The 22,155-nt window shown below is 40.5% G+C and overlaps 1 protein-coding gene across 4 annotated transcripts in view; it reads right to left on the bottom strand.

Moving 5' to 3' along the window:
• Positions 1–22,155, bottom strand: part of DNM3 (dynamin 3) — a 512,631-nt gene that overhangs the window by 420,393 nt on the left and 70,083 nt on the right. For all 4 annotated transcript variants that reach the window (XM_058660674.1, XM_058660671.1, XM_058660672.1 and 1 more), the window contains exon 2: positions 4,753–4,826. In XM_058660674.1, coding sequence (XP_058516657.1) covers positions 4,753–4,826 — 74 coding nt within the window. The remainder of the gene's footprint in view (positions 1–4,752; positions 4,827–22,155) is intronic.

The raw sequence follows: 22,155 nt of genomic DNA, 5'->3' as shown, positions 1-22,155 counted from the left end.
TTTCACAGAATGTAGACTAATGGCTACATGATGACAAAGATATTTCCTTGAAATATGGTAGGCATTCAATAAATATTTATAGAATGGATTAATTAAGGGAAAGTTGTTTTTATGGAATTGATCCCAATTAAGATTTTAAGACAATGGGGCTGGCAATGGTCATAGTTGTTAATATGCCCCTTATGATGCCTGTATTTCATACCAAGTGTTCAGCCCCAGGTTTGAGCCATGGCTTTGCTCCTAATGACAGCTTCCTGCTAATTCACACCCTGGGAAACAGCGGAGAACAGAGCATGTGCAAAGATTCTGACACTCAGATGGGAGATCCAGAACTTTTCAGTGCTGCTCTGGCTTGGCCCGTCCCCGTACCCCCAGGCTTTTAGAGATGGAATATGTGTGCCTTGACCTGTCCCCATACCCCCAGGCATTTAGAGATGGAATGTGTGTGCCTGTGTCTCTGTGTTTCAAATAAAACAAGTGAACAAATTTATAGAAAAAAAACCACAATGAATGTATGAGCAGAAGACAAACACACCAGCTTTCTCCTTTCAGGATTTTCTCTGCTCTCAACTTGACCCTCAGCCACAATGGATTTCCCCAGACAGTTCACTTAGGATGAACATTCAAACGAGCCTGTTTCTCATCTGGCTTCAACTAAAGGGCTACAATGCAGCAGCCACATGTTCCAAGTTACCTAAATGATTGTACACATGGGACTTTACACTGAGGGAACAATGCCTCATCTATTCTGTGCAAAAGATGGGATGTGTGATAAGATCTTCATTAGTTAATGGGAAATAAGGAAAGAAGGTCCAGGGACCTGAAAGGGACAAGATTGGGAAATTAACAACAAGAGGGTAGGCATATGCTATACCTTTCTTTGAAGGTGCCCATTATATAAGAAGATCTCTCCCATTGCAAAGAAGCTTGCCAGTGTCTGGTCAATCAGTCTCTTTTCTCAGCTAGTCTGCTATTCACACAATAAAGTCTGATGAATATAAGTTTTGTGAATATATGAAGAAATGTGGATGAAATGACTTCACAACTAAATTCCCTAGAGAATCAAAATAGGACATTTTATAGTTAAATGTTGACCAAGATAGGCAACTTAAAATTTAAATCATTAAATTACATTAAAAATTAAAAAGCAGCAGAGTTCATACAGCTTAGCATTAAATGTTAGAAAACATAATGGCAAAAACCCTACTTAAATCACACGAACAACAGCAACAAAAATCAAGTATCCTAATGTGAGACACTACACAGAAACCATCCAAACAAGCATAAAAGATGTGAGGAAATGAGAAGATGCAGCATGGTCCCAGAATTGGCAAGAATAATGAATACTTTAAAGACATCACTCATACCCAATGGATATACTGATTTGGAATGATTCAAGTGGCATTATTTTGTCTTTACAAAATTATTATAGACTTGGCCACACAATTAGAAAACAATCTTTAAATAAAAATTCAAAAGTGAAAAACAGATCATCTTCCCACAGAGATATTCATAATAAATTGTAAACCAACAAAATACAATGCTGTAGTACTGGCATGATAAAATAGAAACAATATTCACAAATTACTGTAGAGTGAAAACATGCCATGTACGAGCAAGTGTGGTATTGCATGTTAAACTGCCAGTGCTGTTAGAATAGAATTAGCCTACTGCACCTGGTGCCAACCATGCCCTGCTTCTGATCCAAGCTTGCTGCTGATGCATCCAGACAGGCAGTGGATGATGGCTCAGGCACGTAGGCCCACGCTTGCTGCCAAAGCATCCAGACAGACAGTGGATGATGGCCCAGGCACATAGGCCCACGCTTGCTGCTAAAGCATCCAGACAGGCAGTGCATGATGGCTCAGGCACGTAGGCCCACGCTTGCTGCTAATGCATCCAGAGAGGCAATGGATGATGGCTCAGGCGCTCAGGTCCACGCCTACCCATTTGGGAGAACTGGATAGAATTCTGGGCTCCTGGCTTCTGATTTTGGCCAAACCAGGCTGTTGCAAGTAACTGAACAGTGAGCTAGCAATGAAAGACTCTCTCTTCCTCTCCTGCTCCTTCTCTTCCTCTTTCACTCCTTCCCTTCCTTCCTTTTCAAGTAGGAAAAAAATATTTTTAAACATAATACAAGGTACACTGAGGAACAGTTATTTCATCACACATTAAAATACATTTGAGATAAAGAAATAATGTCAGGCCCGGCGGCATGGCCTAGCGGCTAAAGTCCTCTCCTTGAACACGCCCCGGGATCCCATATGGGCGCCGGTTCTAATCCCGGCAGCTCCACTTCCCATCCAGCTCCCTGCTTGTGGCCTGGGAAAGCAGTCGAGGACGGCCCAATGCATTGGGACACTGCATCCGCATGGGAGACCCGGAGGAGGTTCCTGGTTCCCGGCTTCAGATCAGCGCAGCACCGGCCGTTGCAGCTCACTTGGGGAGTGAATCATCGGATGGAAGACCTTCCTCTCTGTCTCTCCTCCTCTCTGTATATCTTACTTTGCAAAATAAAAATAAATAAATTTTAAAAAAGAGAAATAATGTCAAAAATAAAATTAGAAAACTATGAGAAAGGAGAAAAGTGCAATGAATATTTACATTCTCTTTAGATATATAGATTTAACAACTGTTTTGAGTAAAACTTGCATATAACAGGTCTTCAGAAAGTTCATGGAACTGCATATTATGAAAAGCATAAACTACACAGGGATTTCCAAAACATTAGCCCAAAATAAACTTGATACAAATAAAATTCAATCATCTGAGAGCACGGACTTCATCCTACTCATTGTTACATCTTCAGAACCTACAGTAATGACTGTTGCATGGTGAATTTGCAAATAATTCATATTTCCAAATGATGGCATTTGAATCCATTACTCTGAATCAGCTCTAACAGATTAATTGATTGATTGATTTGTTGGTTGATTTACTGATTGGTTTGAAATGTGGAGTAATCAGAGTGGAGGGAGAACAGAGAGAACTCTTCCCTCTGTCTATTCGCTTCCCCAAATGCCTGCACAAGCCAGAGTAGAGCCAAGTCAAAGCCAGGAGCCAGCTACTCCATCTGGGTCACCCAATCGCAGGGGCCCAAGGGCTTAGGCCATCTGATGCCTCTCAGGCTCGTTACTAGGAAGTTGAATTAGAAGTGGAGAAGCTACGACTTGAATCAGCACTTTGATATGCAGCGTAGGCTTCGCAAGCTGTGACGTAACTTGCTGTAATACCACACTAACCCTACATATTTATAACATCGAAAAATGATTTAAAGTATATGCCATTTCTAGAAAGAGGAGAGCTAGGATTCTGACCGGAAATGCATTGCATCCACATGGCAGTTTAGGAACATTGTGAAGTTTTCCAATCAAGAATCATGGGATGTTTCCCAATTTATTTAGATTTTCATCTATCTTTTTAAATGAAACTTTGTAGTCTTCATGGCATATGTTTTTCATATCTTTTGTTGAATTTATTCCCCAATAGTGCACTCTATTTTATGTTGCTGTGAATGAAACTGCTTTGTTTAGTTTAATTTTTGAATTGTTCATTACAAATGTATAGAAATGAAATATATTCTTCGATATTGCTCTTAAGTGTTTCAACCTTCCTGAAACTCCTTTACTAGTTATAATAGTATTTTTGTGATTTCCCACAGTTTTATTTGTATATATTATATATAATGTATATTATAATAGTATCATTTTACTTCTTCCTTCCCAATACAAAAGCCTGTTATAATTTTTGCTGCCCAAGGGTCTTGGCAAGAACCTCCAGTGTGATGTTGAACAGAAACTGCAAAAATGAACCCTTCTCTCTTCCTGATATTACAAGTAAAGTTTCTAGTCTTTTACCATTAAGTACGCTGTCTGCTGTTTTCATCACAGGATTTACTAGATTAAAGAAATACCCCCTCTACTCCTACAATACTAATAGTTTTTATCATAACTTTCACATCTTTAAATTACTGAGATAAATTATAATGATCAAATACTATTTTATAAACATAAAAATAGTAACTTTTAAGAATGTCTATGCAATGAGACTTTCCCTTTTATGTAATCAAAGGGGTTAAGACAGCAGTGAAAAGTGAAACACTCCAGAGAGCATGAGAGCAGCTGCCACCAGCAGAGCGGCCACACACAGGAAGGGTGTGCTTATCCATGCAGCAAGGTACCACACACAGGAAGGGAGACTGCAGGTGCCACGGGATGTGCCTGTCCATGCAGTAATGGAGGCGGCAGGTGCAGTGGGATGTGCTTATCCACGGAGCAAGGTACCACACACAGGAAGGGAGACAGCAGGTGCCATAGGATGTGCTAATCCACACAGTAAGGTACCACACACAGGAAGGGAGACAGCAGGTGTCATAGGATGTGCTAATCCACACAGTAAGGTACCACACACAGGGAGACAGCAGGTGTCATAGGATGTGCTAATCCACACAGTAAGGTACCACACGCAGGAAGGGAGATGGCAGGTGTCACAGGATGTGCTAATCCACACAGTAAGGTACCACACGCAGGAAGGGAGATGGCAGGTGCCACGGGTTGTGCTTATCTACGCAGTAAGTGACCACACACAGGAAGGGAGATGGCAGGTGCCACAGGATGTGCTAATCCACACCTTAGTACTACACGCAGGAAGGGAGACAGCAGGTGCCACGGGATGTGCTTATTCATGCAGTAAGGGAGGCGGCAGGTGTCACGGGATGCACTTATCCACGCAGTAAGCAACCATACACGTTACCTGCTTTGGAAGTAACAAGCTGCAGCACAAGAGGTCGTCTTGTTACGATGCCTGATCCTCGAGGAAGAAAGTCCCTAAAAATAAATAAATAAATAACAGATTAAGACATTAAGAAATTCAGATCAACTATAAATTTATCCGCCAAGAACCACAGTAACTTTCCCAAGTTGCCACTTGTCGATGTGCATAAAGAATGCCAGATTTAGCTAGAAAAAAAGTATTTGTAAAGTTACAAAACAGGTGAGAGGATGTATAGCTAACATTAATCAATGCACATTATCAAAAAGACTTCAGCGCAATATGTCACTCATTCACTCTGCTATATACATTTCTATGGGTTATCGATTCACTTGTTTTGGAAAAATATCAATAAGAAAAACATTTGATGCTGAAATTCTTCAACATGGTGATTAGCAAATCAGTACTGTCTTTTACTTCAAGATCAATATTAGCACTATCAAATATCAATCATTATTAAAGATACACTAGATTGTATATTCAAAGTATTCTGAAGTTCTTCTGAAATGAACAGATACACAAAATATATGATCAAGTAAAGGTATATATTGCATTTACAAATTAACAGCAGAAAAAAATATTACAACTTGAATTCTGTTTGTCCCAATTCCTGGAAAACAAATAATTTAAAATAAATACCATGCTTAAAGTAGGATGCTAATGTGTACTAGATCAAGTAAAGTGCAGGAAGGAATATACTGTATTAACTGCATATGTAATGCCACATACGTCATCACCTACGCTGAAACATCAAAGAATTCACAAAAATGCCCATGAAGTAATTTCTAAGCACATTTACAAAGCTTCATAACTCTTGGAAAAAATCACCACAGAGTTCCATTCAAAATGACTCAACAACAGTGTTTCTTAAGAAATTTTTCCAGGATCCCCAGAAGATATTATAACTGCAGTCACCCAAGAGCTTGTAGATGCACAATATTCAAGGGAAGGCATGTGGCACCTGTACTTTGAGAACCAAATACTGGCCTCAAGGCAAGATGTTCCTCAGCAATTCAGAGAGTGATAATGCTCTAGGTCATACCATGAGATTTTTAGAAGCTCGCTGGAATAGCTTAAACTGAAATCAGATTTCACTGCATAGAAACTTAGGAAGCGGGAAAAGGCCAATGAGAACGATCCAAAATCTAACCCCAAATCTAATTAGCTTCACTGATACAGTAGAATGGACAATTACAAATATAGACTTGAAGAAAATTCCCCTACCACAAATATTTATTTTGAAACTACTACAATACATGATGTAAAAATAAATAATACCAACTAGCTTCCAGAAAACTAAGGCTTTTCTCATTGATGCTAAGAGCTATAATTCAGTTAATATATAACTATATGCAGGCCCAGCATGGCAGCCTAGTGGCTAAATCCTTGCCTTGCATGTGCCAGGATCCAATATGGGCAACGGTTCACATCCCAACTGCTCCACTTGCCTTCCAGCTTCCTGCCTGTGGACTGGGAAAGCAGTAGAGGATGGCCCAAAGCCTTGGGACTCTCACCCGTGCTGGATACCTGGAAGAAGCTCCTGGCTCCTGGCTTTGGATCAGCTCAGCTCCACCCACTGCAGCAACTTGGGGAGCGAGCCAGTGGATGGAAGATCTTTCCTTCTGTCTCTTCTTTTCTCTGTAAATCTGACTTTCCAATAAAAAATAAATAAACCTTTGAAAAACTATGTATATGAATAACTGTATGCCTTGGGTTGAAATGAATAATAAAACTACCAATACGTATCTTCCCTAAACAATGCCACTTGACATAAAACTATTTTTATTCACCCCTCAAAAAAAAAAAAAACCTAAGAAATAAGACTGCTAAAACAGACATAGAATGCATGTCTTCCTGCTATGTAAACACTATGGTGCAGCCAAAGTTTGACATCTAATGAGAACACAAGGATATTCACACTGAAAAATGTCAATGAAGGAAACACAGACTACAGCCCAAGTGATAGGCACCTGGCGCAGCAGCTGGGTCTCTCCTTGAACACCTACATTCCTGTCAGGCAGCCTGCATAAATAAATAAATAAATAAAACATTCTGCTTTGAGTCCAGCTTCCAGCTCTGCAGAACCCTGAGAGGTAGTGGTTGATGGTTCTAGCACTAAGTCCCTGAAACCCACATAAGCAGACCTGGACTGACTGAGCACCGGTCTCCTGGCTTCAAGCTGGCCCATCTGTGGCTGCTACAGGCAGCACAGAGTCAGTCAGCAGATTAAAACATGCTCTCCACTTCTCTCTTTCTCCTTCCCTCGCCACCCCTTCCCTCATTCTCTCTCTTGCTCTCTTTTGCTCTCTCTCCTTTCAAATGAAATAAAAGCTTCTAGCACATTCCCAGGTGCATCAGCACAAATCCAGATCAGAAGTGGAGAAGCCATGACTCAAAGGAGCACCCATAAGGGATGTCAGCATTGCAGATGACAGTTTTAACCCACTGCACCACAACGTTAGCCTTGTCAAATAAATTATTAAAAATATTTAAAACACAATAGAGTTCATAAAGGAAAACTGGGGCCAGTGACACAGTGGGTTAGGCCACCACTTGGAACACACGTCAGCATACAAGTTCAAGTTCCACCTCTTCCACTTCCTGTCGAGGTTCCTGTTAATGTGCCTGGAAAAGCAGCATATGATGGCCCAAGTGCTTGTGTCCTGCCACCACATGTGAGACCTGAATGGAGTTCCACGTTCCTGCATCTGGCTGGCTCCCAGCCCTGACTGTTGCACCACTTGGGGAGTAACCCAGCAGATGGAAGATCTCTCTCTTGCTCACTCTGTCTCTGATGATCCACACTTCCAAAAATCAAATAAGTAAATAAATCAATAAATCTTTTCTCAAAGAGGGCGAATCAATAGTCTCATTATGAGATTTTGGCTATATCTAAATATATAAGCAGTAGCCTAGTGTGTGTACTCTGTGAGAACAGGGAGGCACTAAGTGCTCAGATCTACACTTCACCAGAATCGCTGGAGCCCACATAGAGAAAGCTGGCAAAGGAAGACTAAATCAGGAAACTTGTCACTAGCCAGTCACTCAGGAAGATAATAATGGAATCTCTGATGTGGTTATGGTACAGATAAGAAAAGGCAAATGACAGGACTTCACGATTGCTTTCATGCAGTATTCAGGGTTATGGGAGAGTTAGGCAAACCTCACCTTTCTGCTATAGACAGTTGAATAATGATGCCATCAATAGCAAAGAAGATACAGGAAAATCTCACTGTTACTGACAGAATCAGATAGCACCTGCCACGTACTATTATCAATGTAAGTGCTTTATGTAAATTAACCTCCTCAGTTGCATAACAACACTGAGGTAGCTACTGTGGTTGTTCCCATCTCACAGATAAAGAGATGGAAGCATAGAAAAGCCACATAACTTGCACACAGCCACAAAACTGGTCAGTGACGTGTGCAACTCAAGCCTAGAGAATCTGATTCTAGCATCTGGTCTTGACCATTAATCTACATTACAGTGTAAAAGGAAATGGGGGAAGAAGATAAGGACTCAATATTTGGATGCATTGATCTTTATGTGCATGGGGAAATGTACAGATAGACAACAAATACATAATTAGACTGAACAACTGAAACTTGGGATAAAAATGCTGTGTGAATATAATAGATTTTTAAACCACATTTATTATTTGAAAGAGCAATAAAGAGAGGGAGTGAAGGAGGGAAGGAAAGAAAGAAGAAGGGAGGAAGGGAGAGAGAGAGAGAAATCTTCCATCCATTGGTTCACTACCCAAATGGCCACAATGGTTAGGTCTAGAGCAAACTAAGTCCAGGCATCAGGAACTCCTGGGTACTCCTTGGAAGGCAGGGGACACGAGCAGGAGCTGGACTGAAGAAGAACAGAACTGAAACTGCCTTCTGTTGGGGAACAATGGTGTTTCAGGCAGCTGCTAAACCTGCTGTGTGGCACAGTGCCTGCCCCTGCAGGAGGCTTCACAGTCATCAATGTAACAGGCAGTGTCTCCTCCATTTCCAGTCATTATCACAACACAAGCTTCTGCATCGATCAAGTCATTCCAAGAACCTGGAAATCATCCATTTTCCATCTTCATACTCATGCTTCTGCTAATTCTACCTTAGTATCTGTAAAAATCAGCACCCTTTCTCTATTTCAATCAACATTCCAGATGCCAGCAACGCTCACATACACTGCTGCAGTGATCTTATAAACAACTTACTGCATTAAATACAAGCACCTGGGGCCTGGTGCGGCAGCCTAGTGGCTAAAGTCCTCGCATTGCATGTGCCGGGATCCCATATGGGTGCCAGTTCGTGTTCCGACAGCCCTGCTTCCCATTCAGATCCCTGCTTGTGGCCTGGGAAAGCAGTGGAGGATGGCCCAAAAACTTGGGACCCCACACCTGCGTGGGAGACTTGGAAGAGGCTCCTGGCTTCGTATCGGCACAGCTCCAGCCATTGCGGCTCACTTGGGGAGTGAATCAACGAATGGAAGATCTCCTCTCTGTCTCTCCTCCTCTCTGTATATCTTGCTTTGCAAAATAAAAATAAATAAATCTTTTTTTAAAAAATTAAGCACTCTTCAATCTAACATCAATCATGACAAAAGTCCCATCACATCATTTCCAAACTTTAAATGATTCCCCATAATATTCAGCATCAGTCCAAATCTTAGTATCATAAAGAAAAGCTTTCAGTTCTCAATATTCCCCCAGAGAAATCCACATTAGAGGCATAGTACTCCTTACAATTCATTTAATCTTGTATATATACATATACATAAGTACTTTGTGCCTACTATCCCATAATATTTCAAAGGGATACTCTTAACAAAAAAAAAAAAAAGAGAGAGAGAGAGAAAAGACATGGAGGTAGGTAACAAGGAAGTGCACAGGAGAGATAGAAACTAACCCAGAAAAATCATGACCAAACAGTGGCTGGCCATGCCCCAAGAAGCACTAGGTCATGGATCTGATTTCCCCCATACATACAAGGATGCTATTAATATGCTCTGTGCTATATGCCTTAATCCCGGAATTCTGTCAACCATTATAGCTCCACTTTAATTGGCAAAAGCAATTATGTCAAAAATTACAGATATAATTGAAACTTTTCCTCTGCAGTGCCCTTCCTTCCTTACAAATTATTGGCATATATTGGGACTTAGAAGGTTTCAAAAGGTCACATTTAGCTGCTCTCACGCTACAATTTGAAATATTCAATACCAACATTTTCTTTCTAAAGCATACTGACAAATGCAGTTTCTGGGAACATAATGCTTTTATTTTTCAACATCAAAGAAATTTCAATGTTTACCTTTTACCCACAAACCTCAAAATTCCTCAGCAATTTATTTCCATGAAATCTAATTAATCAGCAATGAGTGGTTCCCACTGAATCATTAAGAATGCAAAAGTTGGTGTTAGCTCAGTGGCACATCAGGCAAATTGTCTGCCTTTTGGTGCTGGCATTCCACATGGGCACCGGTTCGTGTCCCGGCTGCTCCACTTTCGATTCAGCTCTGCTTATGACCTGAGAAAGCAGCGGAGAATGGTCCAAGTCCATAGGACCCTGCACGCACATGGCAGATACAGTGAAGGTCCTGGCTCCCAGCTTCAGATCAGCTCAGCTCTGGCCATTGCAGCCATTTGTGGAGTGAACCAGTAGTGGAAGACCTTCTTTCTCTGTTTCCCCTTCTCCCTGGGTAAAACATGCCTTTCAAATAAAAATGAATAAAATTTTAAAAAATAAAAGAATGCAATGCAAAAGTTTCTGAGTCAGAGACCTATCAAGTAAATTAAGAAGCCAGCTCTTAGCTTACAAATGCTGTGTACTCCCCACTGATAAACACTCTCAAGAAACTAATACCTAAACTATGTTTAATTAATTCCAAAGTCAATCTGTTTGAGAATTTAATGTAGCACATTTTTTGCACAGGCAGTGTGGATTAAACTGTCAATTACGATACCAGCATTACATATCAAATTGCCTGGGAAGGAGTCCCACCTCGGCTTTTGATAAAGCTTTCTTTAACGCACATCCTAAAAGGCACCAGATGACTACCCATGTACTCAGATCTCAACCACCCGTATGGGAGTCCTGAATGCTGCTCCAGGTCCCTCTGGCTTTGACCTGGCCCAGCTCCAGTTGCTGCAGGTGTCTGAGGAGTGAGCCAGCAGATGGAAAACATATTCCTGTGTGTATGTCACTCCTTCAAATAAATGAATGAATAAGCTTTCTTTTTTAAAAAAAATCATATTAATGAGTATTTTTTTAAAAATTACATTAACGAGTGTTTAGTTGTGACTTCATCGTAGATAACATCCATACTTTACTGATTATCTCCTACAAAAATGAACAGTAAACAAAACTAGTAAAATTCCTGCTACGCCAATACCCTTTTTTCCTCTCTCTCTTCTTTCTTCCAGAATCCCAACTCAGTAACGAATAACAAGGTGTCCAACTTCATCAGGTAAATCAAGTGACCCACATTTCCCAACCTTGCTGCACATGGAGGATCTACATGCCAACTGCTGCCAGTCAGGGGCAATTACTGTGAGTGACATCAGAACGATTTTTAAAGATCTGCTTTCAGAGCTCTGTATCTTTTGCTCTTCCTTTTCCGTCTCCTCTTTGTCAATTACACATGATAGAAGTGTTGCAGCAAGCAGCCTTATAGCAAAAGGCAATCTTACAGACAGAAGCCACGTGCTCAAAGTGGCACAGCCTGGATTGTGGTGTAGGATCACTAGAGCCAGCTCTGGACCAGAAAAAGAGGCAGACAGGCAGACTATTCTTTTTTTTTTTTTTTTAAGATTTATTTTTTTTTTTTTTGCAAAGTCAGATATACAGAAAGGAGTAGAGACAGAAAGGAAGATCTTCCATCTGATGGTTCACTCCCCAAGTGACCACAACAGCCAGAGCTCAGCTGATCCAAAGCTAGGAGCCGAGAACTTCTTCTGTGTCTCCCACACGGGTGCAGGATCCCAAGCCTTTGCGTCATCCTCAACTGCTTTCCCAGGCCACAAGCAGAGAGCTGGATAGGTAGCAGGGCCACCAGGATTAGAACTGGCGCCCATATGGGATCCTAGCACGTGCAATGCAAGGACTTTAGCTTCTAGGCCACTGCGCTGGACCCCAGGCAGATTATTCTTTAGACCAATATTTCTCAACTTCCTTTTTGTTATTGCCTACTTATTTGATGTATGTTCCTATTAAAATTTTCTTATGTTAATCTTAGTATCATAGACATACTACAACTATATTGTTCTATATAGATTTTGCTTTAAACACAAAAAAGTGAGATTTTATTTTTAATCTCAAAAATCCATTTTTGCATGGGGCAATTTTAACCATGCAAATATTATGATATATACCAACAGGGAATAAGAAAACTAAGAATGTTCAATATCCATTGTTGCCATCACTCCTCCCTGATATTTCGGAAAAAAAAAGATACATGTGAAATAGCCAAGCCAGATAGCTATTGCCTCAAACCAAAAAGCATTCCCTTACCAACCCTGAAAACATGATCTGGAATTGGGATCTTCATTTGACCTAGACAAGAGATACCCTTGACTTAAAACCAAAATGGAAAAAGGCCTCCCTTTCCCCCTTTTCTTATATGAATCTTGGACATTTGTAGTTTGACATGCTGTGTCCAGAGAAGGTCCATCTTTGGAAGATCAAATCGGCCATACAGAAGAAGCACAGGCCAGAGAACTCACTAGGAAAGCAGGACTGATTCTAGGCAGTCCACTTTCTTGCTCCCCATACTAAGGCTTCAGATGAAGAAATGGGGCCCAACTACTGTCCTTGATGCTGAATTACTGCAACCACTGCTTTGGTAAGAGGCTAGAAGGAAGAGCACGGAACAAAGTATAAGTGAGCTTCCCTCAACACCATTGCTCTCTTTGGTTTTCATTTTTTCTAAAACACTGGGGAAAAAAGATAGATTTGATTGGAAATTAAACATGCATAGCTAAGTCAGAACGCAACATTATAGTCACATCTTTTTTATTTAGAAAGAATGGGAATCTGATCGTACAATTAACCAAAGGGCTTTCGGCAAATCAATCATTAGATCAGGGACTCCTTATTTCTCTAGAGGACCAATCTAGTATTCACTCATGTAAACCTTCCGTCCCAGGACATCTAGTGATTCAGTTAAGTTCAAGTTTATGTGCTGACTTTTCCACCATAGAAACTCTTCTCCAATGTCCCTTTCTTCACCCAACATATCCCTCAATTATATGACATTGGCAGAGCCTCCTGTGGGGAAAAAAATTTCTGACAGGCCAGACATTTACTTGCCCTTCCTGTATATTCCCAAAGCACCATGAACTCCAATCCCAACCCCGCCTAGACAACCTCTGATAGCACAGACTTTCTTGGTCATTTCTGTGGCAGGGGTTTGATGAAGCACTCACACAAAGAAGGTAGTCAGCAGTCATATGGTGAGCAAACAGCCAACATTCTGGAAATTCAAACTGGGAACTTACTGGGATAATAAAATTTTATGAAGGGTTCTTTAAATAAATATGTAAATATTCATAACTGAAGACAGAGTCATCGTGTATATGGTTTATTATTTTCTTAACCTAAACAAGTATTTTCAGTGATTTCCTTCTGTGCTTAGAGTACCTCCTATTAGAGAACCTCAAAGCATTATCTACCTGAACAGCGATATTTGCTCTTTCTCCTAATATCTAACAGCACACTTAAAGTTTTAATTAGCTAATTCATTAATTTGAGAGGCACAAAGACAAAGATAAACACACAGTTCTTATCTGTTTGCTCACTTTGAAATGCCCACCATGTCCTGGGCTGGGTCTATTCCAGAGCCAAGAAGGAAAGACAGAGGAAAGAGAAAGGAAGGGAGGGGAAGGGGAGGGGAAGGGAGGAAGAAAGAAAGAGAAAGAGAAAGAGAAAGAGAAAGAGAAATAACTGGGAACTCAATTCAGGTTTCCCATGTAGATGGTAGGAGCCAAATTATGTGACCCATTGTTCTCACTTCCCAGAGTCCATGTTACCAAAAAATGACAGCACACTTCAAAACAAAACAAAACAAAACAAAAAAAATGTACAGGGGTCAGCATGATGGCTCCACAGGCTAATCCTCTCCCTACTAGTGCTGGCATCCCACATGGACATTGGCTCGTCTCCTGGCTGCTCCATTTCTCATCCAGCTACATTCTTATAGCCTAGGAAAGCAGCAGAGGATGCCTCAAGTACTTGGGCCCTTGCACCCACATGGGAGACCCAAAAGAAGCTCCAGGCTTCAAATCAGCTCAGCATTATTTGTTGTGATCATTTGGGAAGTGAACCAAGAGACGGAATTTAAATTCTCTATCATGACCAGAGTTTTATTAGATAAACAAATAATAGAATATTTATTTCTTTGAAATGCTTTTAAGTATCTCCTTTTAAGGCAATGCTGATGGTGGTTGCTGCGTGCACCAATATGACAAGCTTGAATTCAGAGTTCATATTTGCCACTCAGTTTTCTCATTTTCACTTTTTGGTGCTGCTGGGAGTAGGAGGATATGCCAGGTGTGAAAGACAACTCAGATTATTTTTCTGGCTCTAGAATGGTAAAATATTGCATGGGTCCGACACAATGGCTTAGTGACTAGAGGAAACAATGGGATCCCACGTGGGCACCAGCTCGTGTCCCAGCTGTCCTACTTCCCATCCAGCTCCCTGCTTGTGGCCTGGGAAAGCAGTTGAGGACAGCCCAAATCTTCGGAACCCTGCACCAGCGTGAGAGCCCCGGAAAAAGGTCCTGGCTCCTGGCTTCAGATTGGCTTAGCTCTGGACATTGCAGCCATTTGAAGAGTGAACCAACAAAAGATCTTTTTCTCTGTCTCTCCTTCTATCTGCCTTTCCAATAAAAATACATAAGTTTTTAAAAAATACTGCATAACATCCCCATTGAACATACTAATACTTCTGTGACAGAACAAAGGATAAACAAACTCAAACTAAACAGCCTCATGTCACAGATGTCAAATTCTCAAGTAAATGAATTTACGTCAATATGAATCTTGTTGAATGAGTTACAAAGACAGCATTTGCCTTTAGAGCTATTAACATTTTGAAATGTAGGCAAGGAGATTAAAGCACGTATACCTCAAAGATTATTATCATTACCATCATTATCACTATTTTCAGAAGTAGTGGTAAGTTATCTTGAAGTCCACTTAGTAATTATTTACTCAAATTCACTTCTGAAGCTATTATCAACAAATAATCATGATACTTTGCTAACCAGAAGCATTTGGCTTTAGGGTAAATGATGTTCAATTTCTCCAAATGTATCTTGATTTTTGCATGTTATGAAAAGGAAAATATATCAAAATAAATACCTCTACTTTAACCTATCACTTGCTTCTTGGAAGGTCCTCAGGTACCTCAAGTCTTCGTTGCCTAAGTGCTCTCATAATTGTTCTACTGACTTCTACCAGAAAAGGTTAATGCAAAATACAGAATGATCTCTTACATCAACGAAAGAATCAACACACATTCCAGACACAGTGTGTTCAATTCAAATACAGAACAAAATGAACCCCCTGGCATCCAGAGTATTCCACAAGTGTGTGGCAAGTGTTACTTCCAGCCACTTGAAAGCACCAGTGTAAAGAGCTCAAATACTTAGAGAAGAAAAGATCTCTAGCAGCATGAGGAGAGGCATTTATTAGCACTTAATGGTTCCCTTTCACAGCCTTTCCACTGACATATCTCTAATTGTTCCAATTATAATCTCAAGTAACAAAACCAATAATGGTAAATGTCTATAGTTCAGTATGTGCATTGTGACAAGAGGTCTTTAACAACACAAACCACATAGAAGAGTATGACAGCATGGAATCGGGGCAGGCAAACTCACAATAGACAGAGGACAGAGTATGCAAAGAGCAATGCTCAAGAAACAGCTTAGGTTCCAACTGTGTCCTCACCAGGGACTTTAATCCACTGTCTGTACCTTTAAATTATGAGGATTGAACATCTGTCTTCTAAAACCTCTGCTAACTCTAGCATTTTGTCATGCTCCGACACTAGAACTCAACAAAACAGAACATAATCTCATGTCTGGCTTTCTAACAAGCTTAAGGCCTTTTGTTTTCACTTCTATCGCTGGGGACATTAACCTCAAGTTTAAGTTCACAGAGGACAGAGAAGATGCCATTTATTTTTTCCCTACTACCATATATGTCACATAGCAGACACTCAATACAGGAAATAAAACAGAAAAGAGAATGAAATGGAAGCAGATATGCAACAAAGGAGCAACATGGCCAGACTAATGTGTATAAAAGCAGAGTAGAATTTTAAATATGGATTTCTTTCTTTTAATAAAAACGATATTAAAAGTTCTAAATCAGAAAACATTTTATTATGGGATATTACTGAAATGTTTCTTGAACATTTTATATTCTCAGAAGATACCCAAAAAAACTCAAATGTATAAACTTCATTTGGCAATCTGTTTACTATTGTGATATTTTAAAACAATTAAGTATAAACTTATTTTCATCATTAAATATTTTTCTGAGTTTTATTTGTTTTTATTGGAAAAGCAGATTTATAGAGAGAAAGAGAGACGAAGATTTTTCCACCTGCTGGTTCACTTGGCCCAAATGGACATAAGGCCAAGGCTGAGCCAATGCAAAGCCAGGAGCCAGGAGCCAGGAGACCCTCTCAGGTCCTCCACATGGATGCAGGGTCTCAAGGACTTGGCCATCTTCTACTGCTTTCCCCAGGCTATAAGCAAGGATCAGGATTGGAAGTGGAGCAACCAGGACACGAACCAGCACCCATATAAAACACCAGCACTTACAGGTGGAGGATCAGCCAGTTGAGCCAGCAACACACTGGCCCCAAAATATTTTTCTTTATTGTTAGCATGTGTTATCAATACAAGTAGGAAAATAATATACACCAATCAATTGAAAATAAAAATACTGAAGTTTAGAAGTGAGAGAACATCAAAGAAACTATTTGATCTACTGGGTGGAGAGGGGCCTATCTAATATTAAAATATTAGCAAATAAGATTAATAAAATATTAAAATTATTTAAAATAAATATTTAATTACTTAATTACATACTTAATCTACATTACCTTTGTTGATATGAACATTAAGATAAGAATTTTTACTAATGGTCTCATGCCAGTAACTCAAAAGAATAAATGACTTCTCTTTCCACAGTTTTATTTTCAAGAAACTAATGTAAAGGAATTATAACTCCAGAACTACTGGGATTTGAAACAATTCAACATTTTTTAAACCATATATTATAACCAGTGAATGAGATGGGAAGCCGATTTTATAAATCATGACCAACATAATTTTTATAATGAAAAGGAAAACCATAGGATTTAACAGAAAATATTAGAGCATCTCACATTAAATACATAATTTGCATTTAAGAATTTTTGTAAAGCATCCGTTATCATTTTATGTGCATATATTAGGTCATAACGTAAAATTTATTTTTTACAAAAAAGACTATGTAAGTTTTTTCTACTCCACTAAAAATACAAATATTTTCACATTTTATATATATTCCAATTTTGCTTCTCAACGTGAAAAAGTCATTACTGAACATAGAAACAGGGAATTCTAGAATTTTAAAGTATTTCAACAAAGCTTGACCATTCTAAACTTGCTGTTTCTGACGTGTCATGGGGGTTACATTCTGAATGCTGCGTTAGAAAAAGCCTCATTACAGACAGCAAAAGGTCAGCCTATAGTTGCTCAGCCTGTACCTTATTGGTCAGGCTCCCGACTTGACTTTTCCTAGAACTCACTAGGTAGGATGCAGAGTTCAGAATTCCTCACTAGCTAAGTTATTGTAGGTTTCTCTGTGCACCCGCCTAAGACTGTTCTGCTCTTCAATTGTTAATATATGGCTTGTTAGAATTATAAATTTGTTTTAATTATCCTAAAATGCACAAGGTTCTGTAAAATTTGGCTTGAATACTATAAAGCGCTAAATATAAATATAACAATAATAAAAAATAACTTTAACCCCTCCTCAAAAAAAAAAAAAAGAATAAGCCTCATTGAGAAAATGAGGTTGGAAGAATGACTTGTAGGCTGTTAGACATGCAGATCCTGGAGCCATGTGCCTGACACATGAGAGGAAATGCAAAGGACAGAATGCAGATATTAGGCAGAGTAAGAGAGAAAAGAAAGCCAGGTCAGCCACACCACTGAGGAGCAATTGCAGAACATTGTGAAAAGGAGTGATACAACCTAACTTACACGTAAAAGCATCATATCACGGACCAGCATAGTACCCTAGTGGCTCAAGTCCTCACCTTGCACATGCCTGGATGCCATTTGAGTGCCAGTTCATATCCTGGGAGCCGCGCTTCCCATCCAGCTCCCTGATTCTAGCCTGGGAAAGCAGTCGAGGACAGCCCAAAGACTTGGGATCCTTCACCTGCGTGGAGATCCGAAAGAAGCCCTAGCTCCTGGCTTCAGATTGGCACAGCTCTGGCCATTGCAGCCACTTGGAGACTGAATCAATGGAAGGAAGAGCTTCCTCTGTTTCTTTCCTATGTATATCTGACATTCCAATAAAAATAAAATAGATCTAAAAAAAAAAAAAAAAAGATCACATCAGGGCCCTGTGTGGAAGGCATAGTGGCTAAAGTGCTCACATTGCGAGAGAATCAAAATGGTGGAATAGGATAAGGACACGTTTCTGCGGACGGAAAAACATTTAATCAGGATGAAGCAGAGAGGACATATTTCAGGAAACAGGAAGGGACAGAACAACAGCAGAGGGGTACCTGGAGACTGACCGACACAGGAAAGCAGCGGGCACAGCAATGTGGTGTTGCAGTGACTGATACTCCAGCACGGGGATCTGAACTCCACCAGCATCCGGAAATCCACCAGCAACCAGGTGGGAAGGGACTTTGACTGGGAGCTCAGGTGGTGAACCCAGACAAAGAACTGTCCGTTCTGCTGGTCCGTTTGATTTGACCAGGAGCAGAGACAGAGCGGCAGATCTCAGATGGGCAGTGCGAGAACAGGGTGCATTTCACAGCACAGTCAGCCCCTTAGAGCTGAGGTGGGCACCATTTTGCGCAAACAGGAAAAGGCAAGGGAAAGGACGGAGAATGCGCTGAGCTGGGAGTGAGGTCATTTCTGTCTCAGTGAACTGCAACGACGTGGCATTCTACGGGTTCCACCCAGGGCAGGTCTGGTAGCCCTTGGATCTGACGGCCAGCAAATCAAGAACTGAAGTGGTTGTATATCAGGCGCCATTTTGGGCACTGTGGTAATAGCTTTGGGACTGCAGGGGACAATACTGAATTGCGCATGTGCTGATCTCACGAGAACTTGCTGAGGTCCGTGATTGCACTGGTCCCTCAGGAAAATAATACTGACTGTGGCAGCATACCGGTCAAAATAGGTCCGTGTGGCACCCAGACCTAAAGTCTAACAGGTTCCAACAAGATCAGCGCCACCAACAACCTAATTATATAGGACACCTGGTGTCTCTCTAATCCTGGGGCCTGCTCCAACTGGAAGTGGGAGAAAGGTTGCAGAGACAACAGTGCAGCCTCAGCATGGTATCACAGGAGGTGGAGGGTGGTGAGACAAGAGCTGGGGCTGTGGAGACCATGGTGGCAATCTGATATAAGAACCCAGACCTGGAACTCACTGGAGGTTGTGGCACAAGTGGCTGCAAGCAAAAAGTTGTGCACCAACCGCAATAAGTAAAATCGCATTGTAGCCCTGTGGGAGACACAGCTTAGAAACTTGCCCCAAGGGCCCGGCGGCATGGCCTAGTGGCTAAAGTCCTCGCCTTGAAAGCCCCGGGATCCCATATGGGCACCGGTTCTAATCCCAGCAGCTCCACTTCCCATCCAGCTCCCTGCTTGTGGCCTGGGAAAGCAGTTGAGGACGGCCCAATGCATTGGGACCCTGCACCCGCGTGGGAGACCCGGAGGAGGTTCCAGGTTCCCGGCTTCGGATCGGCGCGCACCCGCCCGTTGCGGCTCACTTGGGGAGTGGATCATCAGATGGAAGATCTTCCTCTCTGCCTCTCCTCCTCTGTGTATATCTGGCTGTAATAAAATGAATAAATCTTTACAAAAAAAAAAAAAAAGAAAAGAAACCTGCCCCAAGGAGAAGACTCTGCTAACCAGAAGTGCAATGACCAAGAGCAAAAGAAGAGACAAAAGCACAATGAATATTACTGAAAACTCCCCAGCAAAGGAGCAAAACCCTATGCCAACCTCAGAGTTCACTGAGGAAGACCTCGAGAAAATGGGGCACACAGAATCTATAAGACTCATTTTAAAGATTCTGATCAACAATGAGAAGCTCATGCAAGAGTTCAAAGAATTTAAGGAAGCAATAAAGCAAATCAAGGCTGGTATATCAGAAATTAAGAACACAGTAGAACAAATTAAAAGTACAGTGGAGAGTCTCCAAAATAGAATGAAGCAAGCAGAACAAAGAATCTCAGAATTGGAAGATATTTCCTGTCATCAGGGGGAAGCAACCAAAAAGCTGGAAGCAGAGCTGGATCAGGCCGAAAATAGTATTCAAGAATTGAAAGACACTATTAAGAGGCCTAATATAAGAGTTATGGGAGTCCCAGAAGGTGCAGAAAGAGAAGCTGAGTTTGTAAATGTATTTAATGAAATAATAAAGGAAAATGTCCCTAATCTGGAGAAAGAATTGGGAAACAAGTTCCAGGAGGGGCACAGAACTCCCAACAGGCTTGATCAAAAGCGATCTTCACCACGACATATGATATTCAAGCTCTCTTCAATTGAACATAAGGAAAAAATCCTTACATGTGCACGTGAAAAAAAACCAATTGACATACAAAGGAAAGCCAATTAAACTCACAGGAGACCTCTCACAGGAAACTCTACAGGCAAGAAGAGAATGGAGTGACATATTCCAGATTCTAAAAGAAAAAAATCGTCGGCCTAGGATAACATACCCAGCAAAGCTTTCTTTTGTCTTTGAAAATGAAATAAAATTCTTCCACAGTAAAGAAAAGCAAAAGAATTTGCCTCTTCCAAACCTGCCTACAAATGATACTTCCATACGTTCTCTTGACAGAGAAGAGGAATAGCACCCACCAAAACCAAAGGCAAATGGGAAGAACATCCCAGTAAAATGACAACAGAAGACTAAACCAATGAACAATCCATTCCTAAAATGACAGGGCCAAATTACCACCCATGTATATTAAACTCTGAATGTAAATGGCTTAAGCACAATCAAACGTCATAGATTAGTACACTGGATTAAAAAACAAAACCCATCTATTTATTGTCTAGAAAAGACACACTTCACCAACAAAAACCAGCAGAAACTATATCTCATGGGTTTTGCTGTTTTCTGTTTCATCTCTTCAAAACACTTCCTTCTGATTAACTCATTCAATGACTCAGATCATGCAGTGGCATCATTTTCTTCAAGAAGGTTCTTTTTTTTTTTTTGCTTAAAAATTTTTTTTAATTTATTGACAGAGTTACAGAGAGAGGGAGGGAGAAAAGGAGAGAGAGAAAGAGAAAAGATCCACTGATTTACTCCCCAAGTGGCTGCGACTGCCAGGAGCTTCTTCCAGGCAACCCAGCACTTGGGTAATCAAGAAGGTTCTTGATTTTCATTTCTTCAGCTACACATTAGTCATTTAATAGCATGTTATTTAACTTTTTGATGTTGTTAATTTCTTTTTTCTCCCGTATGTTGATTTTGTCTTGTGGCTCTTCATTTAAGGGGATGTATAGTAGCTGTGTAATGGAGACTGTCATATCTAGTAACATGTCATTTAACTTCAGGCATTGTAAATTTCTATTTGTTAATTTTGTATCATGACTTTTCATTTAAGGGGATGTACAGTAGTTGTGTAATGGAGACTGTCATATCTAGTAACATGTCATTTAACTTCATGGAATTGTAAATTTCCTCTTTTCTTTATATTGTTGATTTTGAAACATGACTTTTCATTTAAGGGGATATACAGTAGCTGTGAAATGGAGACTAACATTCAGATGTGAGGATGTAGTGCGGTATGCATTTCTGCTTCCAGACAAAGACGGACTTGCAATGAAACTGTTTACTATATCTTGACAATAGGATTCTGGACTCTCTGCCATTGTCCAGGCCCGCAATGATGGACATATGACTGAGTATGAAGAACTATATGTTAGTAATGATATAGAGGAACTGGGGGGGAGGGAACTGGAGAGGGGATAAGGGAATATGAAACTGTACTATAAAATAATAAGAATAATAATAAAATGTATAAAAAAAGATGGACTTTCCAATGACGTTGGTTTCTGCACGGTAGTGTTTGGACTTCTTCCATCCCCTGCGGAAGCTCCGGTTGGGGGTGGGTGACCTCAGAG

Source organism: Ochotona princeps, chromosome 2 (assembly GCF_030435755.1).
Source record: "Ochotona princeps isolate mOchPri1 chromosome 2, mOchPri1.hap1, whole genome shotgun sequence".
NCBI lineage: Eukaryota > Metazoa > Chordata > Mammalia > Lagomorpha > Ochotonidae > Ochotona > Ochotona princeps.
The sequence above is the reverse complement of the archived record's forward strand: the minus strand, read 5'-3'. Positions and strand labels throughout refer to the sequence as shown.